The sequence below is a fragment of the Staurois parvus genome, unplaced genomic scaffold (genome assembly GCF_062004578.1).
Source record: "Staurois parvus isolate SC_StPar_1 unplaced genomic scaffold, SC_StPar_1.0 ptg000249l, whole genome shotgun sequence".
Taxonomy (NCBI): Eukaryota; Metazoa; Chordata; class Amphibia; order Anura; family Ranidae; genus Staurois; species Staurois parvus.
In genome coordinates this window covers 7,941,515-7,951,086 of record NW_028318045.1, presented here as the reverse complement: position 1 = coordinate 7,951,086, position 9,572 = coordinate 7,941,515, and the positions used below count along the sequence as shown (strand labels likewise).

Genomic DNA, 9,572 nt, shown 5'->3' with positions numbered 1-9,572 from the left:
TTAGTGAAAGGAATAGACTTCGAAAGGGAAACGGATGGCATTTAATCCCAGACAGAGGGGATCACCCCTCACTTCCTGTTCTGTTTGACGGCTGTCACTTTGACAGGAAGTGGGGGTAAATCTTGACAAAGGGGGCCAAACCAACATTTAAATGTCCTTAATTGTCGTCTTTTCAGACTGATGCATTCTTCCTTTTTTTTTTTTTTTTTTTTTTTTTTTTTTCTTCCAGATTAATTCAGATGAAAAATGATTGGATTTTATAAGCCAAAGACTTACAGGAGCTCCAGAGGATGTTGTATCTGCAAAGCAAAATCTTCCAGCAGTCGCTTTACAGACAGCAAACGCTATGAGGGCGACTTTCAGAACTGCTTTGGGTAAGGATGCTGGCTGAGTCTTCTGTACCTCCTCTGTATAACCTGCTTAGAGTTGTAACAACGAGGGGGTCTATGAAACTCCTTGATGGATACCGAATTATCAGAATTCTACATTATGTATATTAAAGTTTTTTTCCAAAGACAGACTGCACTTTGCAAGTACAGCTGCTCCAGAGCTTAGTAAATGAGGTGAAGAGTCACTTTGTAAAAAAAAAAAAAAAAAAAAAAAAAAAAATACCCAATCACATGCAAAGAATTAACCACTTCAAGTCTGGACACTTTTACCCCCTTGCTGTCCAGGGCAATTTTCAGCTTTCAGCGCTATCACACTTTAAATGACAGTTGCGAGAATTTTTTTAGCATTTTTTTTATTTGAGCCAGATAGTTTTATTTTGGTGGTATTTATTCACCACTGGGATTTTTTTTTTGTTTGCTATATAAAAGGCCAAACATTTTCAAAGTGTTTTTTCCGATAACATTTTGCAAATAAATAATCTTTCTTCATAAATCTTGGCCAAAATTTATTTGGTTACCTTTTTAGTAACCAAAAAAAAAAACCACACAAATTAGTTTATAACCAAAAATTATTATTTTTTTTTTAATATGCGGTCACCCTAGCAGTACAGTGACACTGTACTACTTGTACAGGGTGATGAAGATTTATTTTGTACACTGATTGCTTTTAAACCCATAAAGGCTGTAAAAGCAATCATTTCTCCCTCTCTGACTGCATTTTTGCAGCCATTGAGAAATATTGTGAGAGCTGTGATTGCTCACAGCTTGTCACATGGTACATGCTATGTTGTAAATAGTGACACTGTACTACTTGTGGGGGGTGATGAAGGTTTTTGTTTTTTTTGTTTGTTTGTTTTTTTACACTGATTGCTTTTGCACCCATAGAGGCTGTAAAAGCAATCGTTTGTATTTTTCATTCCTGCAGCGATTTGAGAAGTACTGTGAGAGCTTTGATTGGTCACAGCTTGTCACATGATACAAGGCTGTTGTGAATAGCCTTGTACCATGTGACCTCTGATCATTATTATTATACAGTATTTATAAAGTGCCAATAGTTCGCTCAGTGCTGTACATTACAAATCATTCACAGATTTCACACGTAGTAAGCAATGTCAGAAGTGACATCTTGCTTACTACTATTCAAGCGATCAGGACCTCACTCAGAGGTCCCATACAGTGATCGGTGTTCCGCTGTGTCCAGCTTGAAAATGGGGATGCAGTTTATGAACGGCAACTCGCTCCTGCACTGCTCCTATCCAGCATTTATGTACATGGGGCGGATGGGAAGTGGTTAAAACAAAAACTTGCACATGATTGGATGATGGCAGTAAGCAAAGCCTCATAAACTGGTGTTTTTGGAATTCTAAAGTTGATGCTCTGTAGTACAGGTTAGGGGTTCCCAACTCTTCCCATCAGTTTTTGTTAGACCATAGTTGTGCACCTCACCACTTTTTGGCATAACCTCAAGTTTTGAGCAGAAGTGATTGCATTTCGTTATGGAATAAAATGTGAAAGACTTTAATGCACGTCTTGTTCTGTTTGTAGATTGCATGAAAGTCGCACAGGGGATATCTGCAATGCCTGCGTGCTGCTGGTGAAGAGGTGGAAAAAACTTCCGTCTGACTCAAAAAAGAACTGGAATCATGTAAGTTGTATGTTTCCCTGAGGGTGCTTGGTGTCTGGCACTGCCAGCCTGTTTGACTATTCTTAAATTAACAACACAATTCAGACCAACTGTACAATCCGTCCACTTCAGAATTGTATCATTGTAGTCAACAATTAATGCAGACTGTTTTAGTATACATAATTTATTGACTATTTTACTAAAAGTTTATTTAATTTGGTTATTAATGTCAATTATTTTTATTTATTGGTTTATAATTTTATTTATTTTACTATATTAAAATTATTCATCTGTATATAGTTTTTAAATATGTTAATTAAATTATGATCTAATATTTAAAACTTTTTATGTTTTTTACTAATATTCAGCTATTGTAATTTTCTGATCCTTTTTATTTAAAATTTAATGTGTTTTTAGTTATTTGTATTTTTATTTAGTATATAATTTGTTAATATTTTGTTGGTAAATTCTATATTTTTTTTTTTTTTAAATCTAATGCTTTAATATTTATACAATTTATAAGTTAAAAAAAATTAATCAACAATTTACTAATATTCTTTAATTTTTTTTTTTTGTAAGCGTGTGTGCGTGTGTTTTTCTTGTGTTAGTCCAATTTTATAAATATCTCATTTTATTTAGTAACTATCAAATATTTACTAAGTAGAGCTTTAATTTATTTCGGTTGTTTCTAATATTTATAATTTTAAGATTTATAATGTTATATTTAATATTTTGGTGTGGTTGATTATGTTTAATCATTTGTTCAAATCTAGCTATTTATTAATACCATGTATTTTTTAATCTAATTTATAAATAGTTCATATTTTTATTTAAAAACTATTAAATATTTACTAATTAGATATTTATAATATTTTGGTGTGGCTGGTGGTGTGTTAATTTTTTTCAAATCTAACTATTATGTATTTAATCTAACTTCTAAATAGGTCATATTTTATTATCAACAAATATTTACTAGTTATTAGAAATTTTATTTTGTTTGGTGTGGTGGTGGTTTAGTGTTGGTGGTTTCTAATATTTTATAATTTTATTCAATTTTAATATTTTGGTGGGGGTAGTTTCTAATATTTTTTGTTGTGGTTTCTAATATTTATTATATTTAATAATTTGGTATGGTTTGGTTGTTTGTAATATTTATAATTTTATTATACTATTTAATATTTTGGTGTGGTACTGGTTGTTGTTTCTAATTTTATCTAATATTTTGGCGTGGTTGGTGGTGGTTTAGTTAGTAGTGGTGGTGGTTGTTTCAAATATTTAGAATTGTATTATACTATTTAATAGTTGTGGTTGTTTTCTAATATTTTGGTGTGGTTGGTGGTTTCTAATATTTAGGATTTTATTATAATATTTAATATTGTGGTTGTTTCTAATATTTATAATTTTGGTGTGGTGGTGGTTGTTTCTAATATTTAGAATTTTATTCTACTATTTAATATATTGGTGTGGGTGGTGGTTTCTAAAATGTATTTAATATTTTTGGTGGTGTAGTAGTAGTGGTGGTGGTTGCTTTTAATATTTTGGTGTGGTTTCTAATATAATTATATTATAAAATTGTGGTGGTGGTTTCTAATATTTTTTATTGTATATAATATTTTGGTGTGGCTGGTGGTGTTTAATTATCTTTTTTTCAATTCTAACTATTTTATTATGTATTTAATCTAATTTATAAATGGGTCATATTTTATTTAATAATCAACAAATATTTACTAATTAGGTATTTTTATTTATTTTGGTGGGTTTCTAATATTTATATTTTGGTGTAGTTGATGGTGTTTAATTGTAATGTATTTTTACTATTCTAATTTTTATAAATGGCTCAAATTTGTATATAACTTAAAAAAAATTAAGTTATATACACATTTGATAGTAAATAGTAAAAATACATTACAATTAAACACCATCAACTACACCAAAATATAAATATTAGAAACCCACCAAAATAAATAAAAATGCCTAATAATTAGTAAATATTTATTGATGGGTTTTTTTTTTTTGTTTTTGTTTTTTTTTCAACAAATATTTACTAATTAGATATGTTAGTTATATTTGTTTGGTGTGGTTGGTGGTTTCTAATGTTTACAATTTTTATTTAATATTTTGGTGTGGTTGGTGGTGTTTATCTAATTTTTTATTATATATTTTTTTTTTTTTAATCTAACCATTTTATAAAATTGTGGGTTTTTTATTCTAATTTATAGATCTCATATTTTTATAAATGTATTTAAGCATTATCAACAAATATCTACTAATTGGATATTTTATTTTGTTTAATTTGGTTGGTGGAATAATAGTTTTTATTAATATCGTGTGTGGGGTTTTTTTGTTCTTTTATAAATATTCAATATTTTTAATCTACAAATTTTTGGGTGGTGTTGGTTGGAGTTGGTATTTAAATATTCTCTATTATTATATGGCTTTTTTTTTTTTTTTTTTTTTTTTGTTTGTTTTTTTCCTTTTTTTTTTTTTTATAGATTTTATTTATAATTTGGATATCTAATATTTCTAATTATTACATATTTACTACATAATTTAATTATGGCGTTAGTTTTTCTATTACTCATGAAATATTTTATTGTTTAATTATATTATTAATATGCAGCAGGTGCACTCAGTGGGACTTACAACAGGAGGAATTTCCCAGCATAGTTTAATGTCAATGTTTTGGTGGGGTGCAGCCCTCCTTTCTCATTGATGATGGTAATAATATCTTACAGTAAAATGTAATGGGTGTATTGGCATCTGGGATTGAAGGTGGGTCTGTAATATTTTGTGACTCACCCTCCCATCTATGTTTTGTGGACAGGTAGTAGATGCTCGCGGTGGACCAAACCTGAAGGCGCTGCGGATCAGACCCAAAGGAATCCGACGCTTGGCTGCTAGAAGGAAGCAAATTAAGAAAACCCTTTCAAGCCATTGTAAGTTGGGCATGTTTGCTGTGTGGCTGTCTTTCCCCCCCCCCCCCCCCCCATTTGAATTTTTATATTTTGTTTTCATTGCAAACCTTATTTTAGACCAGGTGATCCCGGTATTGGGTCTCTGTGCTTTTCTCTGCAATGCAGGTATATCATGACTGGTGGGAGGGGTTGGCACCCTGCATCAGTGTTCCCCTCAGCCCTGATAATTTCTAGGCTAGCTTTTGGAAGGAGTTATGCAAATATCCAAATTCTTTGCTGGGTGGAGGATCAGGCTGGCAGGGTGGGCATTCCTAGAAAGGCTGTATGTGAGGGAAGGCTGCCTAGGAAACGCCCACATGTAATGCTGAGCCTCTGTAATTGAAAGGAAGGAAAGAGCTATACGGTGCTGGGGCTCCTCCAGCCAGGTAATGAGGCGAGCTGTGTCTGACTTGCTGCAGTTTCTAAAGCTCAGTGTGTGCTGAAGTCTGAGTGACCCATTTCCGTACAGGAGAGGAGCCTGTGCAACTGTGCAAGACTGAGGGAAAGGCTGGAGTTCAGCTTTAGGCTTCCTGTTGGGGAGATTTCCCTTCATTTCCTGTCTTGGAAACAACCAGAAATGAGCAGAAATCCCCAATTGGGAAAGTTGCAGCTTTTTTCTTTTTTCTTCCTTTCCTTTTTTTTTTTTTTTCCTTCACCTGACAAATGGGTACGTTTTTAGGACAGTGGACACCAGGGCAAACTGAAGAGAAGTCTCCCCCGAAGGCACACCTGGCAGAGGATCCAATTCAAACCGTTTTGACTTCAGTTTAGTTTTTAACAGTTTGAAGAATGTAACCCAGTTATTGAGCAAAACAGTTTTTTGAACATTTTGACTTTTTTTAGAAAAATATTTATAACCGACTTGAATACAATAGACAGATTTAGCTTCCCTTAATAAATGTAAATTTTTTGCTGCAGATTCTGGTGCACACAGTACAGCTTCCAGTGCTTCACCGACGCACTCCTCATCCTGCAGTAACCACTCCGACACAGACACGGACACAGAAATAAGGACCGCACCAAGCCGCAGCTCCCCCTTCTCTTTTTTGGATCCAACCTACTGGAAAAGGTATAATGTTCTGTTAAAAAAAAAAAAAAAAAAATACGCTTTTATATAAATGTTCATAGAATAGTCTGAGTGCTCACACTAATTGATGGGTTAAACAAGTACTTCTGTCTTGGTAAAGAGTTCATTCATCCAGATCTGAATTACTCCTGTTTCTCCCGCAACAATGTATTCAATAATCAATACAAAAGTATCAATTCCTCAATGTTCATGGATGCTTGTCATAGGTAGAATACTGTACTATTCACTCACTAAAAATCAGATGTAGATCTGTCACTGTGTGGATATACCTTGCTGCATCTTGTAGTCCTCCAAAGCTGTGGGCAAAATATTTTTTGTTGCATGAGTATACACTATATGACCAGAAGTTTGTGCACTCTTGATTATTACACCTTTTTGTATGCTGAAAATGATGTGGACACCCCTCCAAATAGAGTTCAGGTGTTTCCGGTGAGGGCTTCTATTAGTTGCCAACCGCAGGTAGCCAAATGACGGGTGCACTGCGGCCGGCCAGTTCTGGGTGGACGTCCTATCACGTCCTCCCAGAACGCACTCTCCTGAGCGCCCCGGAGATCTCCATGATAGCTGTGTCCTACGGACACAGCTGATCACATGATGTAGTAAAAGGCCAATCAGACCAGCCTTTTACCATATGATCAGCCATGTCCAATGACACGCTGATCACAGGGAAATGCAATTGCTGGTTCTCGGCTGCACTTTTCTGACGCTGTCAGATCCTGAGGAAAGTACTGTCGAGCAGGCAGTTGTCAGAGCGGGGATCGGCACTGATGATCTGTGCAGCCCAGCAGTTGTGCCAGTCAGTGCCCAGAAGTGTGGCCTATCAGTGCTGCCTCATCAATGCACATCAGTGAAGGAGAAAAATTACCTGTTTGCAAAATTTTATAATTGAAACAAACTTTTTTTTGTTTCAAAATTTTTTGCACTTTTTTGTTTTATAGCGCAAAAAGTAAAACACCTAGTGGCAATTAAATGCCACCAAAAGAGAGCTCTATTTATGAGAAAAAAAATGATAAAAATTTAATATGGGTACAATGTTGCATGACCGCACAATTGTCATTCAAAGTGCGACAGCGCTGAAAGCTGAAAATTGGCCTGGTAAGGAAGGGGGTATAAGTGCCCGGTAGGTAAGTGGTAAATATAAGTTCACCTTTTGGAACCATGTGACTGGTTACACTCCATAGTTGTGGGTGTACCATGCTCCATCAGACTGACTACACAGCCACATCTTTCATTCACAGTAATTTGTGAATGAATGGAATAAAAGTACCATATTCCACTGTGGCAGACAGCTTGTAGTTTGTCGATTAACTACAAGGGCACTGGTGAGCACTCTCGTAGTTCATTGATCTTCCTGCTCTTCAGTAACTGTCTGCCTGTACAGAGACAGCTATACTGAGTCTGCAGGAATCTGACACTGGTCCAGTGATCTACTGCTTTCCAGGCTCCTGTGGGGGGAAAGTGTTCTTTTTAATCTAATTTTTATAAAGATCTAAGTTTTTTATAATTATAATATTTGCTAATTGGATATTTTTTGTTGGTGGAATAATTTTTATTATGTGGGTTTTTTTAATCTATTTTAATAAATATTCATTATTTAGTTTAATAATTAACAAATATGTCTTTCTTTTTGTTTTTTTTGCTTCAGAAATACTGTATCTGCTTTTTTTTTTTTTTTTTTTTTTTTTCACAAAAGGTGAACTTGGCCTTTATGGCTACAGCATACAAAGATATATATATATATATATATATATATATATATATATATATATATATATATAATATTTTCTTTTTTTTTTTTTTTTTCTAGACAATAGTGCACCCCCAACCCTGTGGTAACAATTTAGGGAAGGTCCTTTTTCTGTTTCAGCATGACTTTACCCCTGTGTACTAAGCCAGCTTCATTAAAGAAGTACAGCCAAAGCTTTTTCTGGCTGTACTTCTGTGGATCAGCCAGTCCAGGCTGGGGAAAGATCCTGACTCCGGATCCACCCCAGAGTCTGGAGCGGCACCTGGTGATCTGCTGAGGTCCTAAGCCAGCCACACTCTCCCCTTCTACAGCCCAGTGCTCCATGTGGGTAGGGGGGGCAGAGCAGACAGTGGTGACTGACAGCAGGGAGAACGCTGTGATAAGTGGTCATGTGATCACTGAGCTCTCACACTTAGAGGGGGACTGATCCCGCATCTACTTAGGTAACTGATTTCAGGAAAACAAATTCACTTTTTTAAGACCTGGTTTGACCAGTTTGGTGTGCAGGAACCTGAGTTACCCTGACCAACTCTATTAAACACATTTTGGGATGCATAGGAAAGCCATTTGCAAACCAGATTGTCTCGTGCATAATCAGTACCTGACCTCACCATTGCTCTTTTGGCTAAATAGGCACATGGCCATGACTTTAGACTGAGAGATCCAAAAATTCCATATCTAGTCCAAATGTGTGATGACCAGGTGTCCACAACCTGTAGGCCATATAGTGTAGCTCCAGGTCCTGCATCACCTTGCACTATGCTATGTTTTCCCCCATTAATTCTGTTTACCTTTTCTATTCCATTTAGGCAAAAAGTTTGCTGTGGAATCATTTATGAGGGACGTTATGGTGAAATCCTCATTGATGCTCAGCAGTACAAACCTTGTTGCAGCAATAAGAAGACAGAAGAGACCACACCCAGATGAGGAGACCTAGTGGGCACTTGACACTTCCCTGTTGTGAGGGCGGAGTGTTCTGTGAACGACCATATTTTTGTATTTTTTTTTTTTTTTTTTTTTTATGCCAGTTTTGTGCTCTATGTAGATATGAATATATTTAACAATATAGATGATGTATATGAATTAGTTGGGCTCGTGCCACTTTTTGGTTTTGCAAGTTCTTGCAAAATTTTTTTTTTTTTTTTTTTTGTCTCAGTTCTAAATAATGAACTGAAGCTAATGTATGTATATGCTAACTTTTTATATCCGTATTTACTTTTTTTATGGGCTTTTATATGCTGTATTTTTTATTTTTTTTTCTTGTCCTTAACAGGATAGTGTATAACTTTTTTGTTTTGCACCTCGGTTCAGAAATATGAAATGCAGCTAGTGTATATACATGGTAAATTATGTGTACTTTACTGGTTTGTTGTGTGTGTGGTTTTTTTTTTTTTTTTTTTTTTTTTTTTTCCCACTGAAAACTGGTTAGGATTTTGATGTGGGAAACCCTTCCAGTGTTTTTTTTTTTTTTGCACCAGATGAGCCTCCACCCCCTCCCATAAGGCTGTAAAGGTCAAGGTGGTGTGATGCCATTTTTGACTTTATTTGTAAAGGTGGTTGAGTGGAACCAGCTGTTCTGGGGCAAATAACTTGACTGTAGAGAAGCTTGTGTTTTTTGACTCAGTTTGGCATTAACTGTGCTAAACTGATACACTTTTTTTTTTTTTTTTTTTTTTTTTTTGTTTGGATGCAGTAAACTTTTATGTAGAGTAATAGATTGCATCTCCTTGGGTTTGCCACTCTTCTTTTTGGATTATGCCACAGATTTCCT

The 9,572-nt window shown here is 34.8% G+C and overlaps 1 protein-coding gene across 1 annotated transcript; it reads left to right on the top strand.

Moving 5' to 3' along the window:
- Window positions 1-246: 246 nt before the first annotated feature.
- On the top strand, window positions 247-9,171 carry SINHCAF (SIN3-HDAC complex associated factor). Its single transcript, XM_089680820.1, has 5 exons — window positions 247-374; window positions 1,935-2,034; window positions 4,838-4,949; window positions 5,886-6,036; window positions 8,611-9,171. Exons 1-5 carry the CDS (start codon window positions 247-249, stop codon window positions 8,726-8,728), a joined length of 609 nt encoding a protein of 202 aa, XP_089536946.1. The 3' UTR covers window positions 8,729-9,171.
- Window positions 9,172-9,572: the final 401 nt, after the last annotated feature.

Coding starts and splice junctions, on each gene's coding strand:
- SINHCAF (XM_089680820.1), top strand. CDS start 247: ATGATTGGATTTTATAAGCCAAAGACTTACAGGAGCTCCAGAGGATGT. Junction 375..1,934: donor GACTTTCAGAACTGCTTTGG/GTAAGGATGCTG, acceptor TTCTGTTTGTAG/ATTGCATGAAAGTCGCACAG. Junction 2,035..4,837: donor CAAAAAAGAACTGGAATCAT/GTAAGTTGTATG, acceptor TTTTGTGGACAG/GTAGTAGATGCTCGCGGTGG.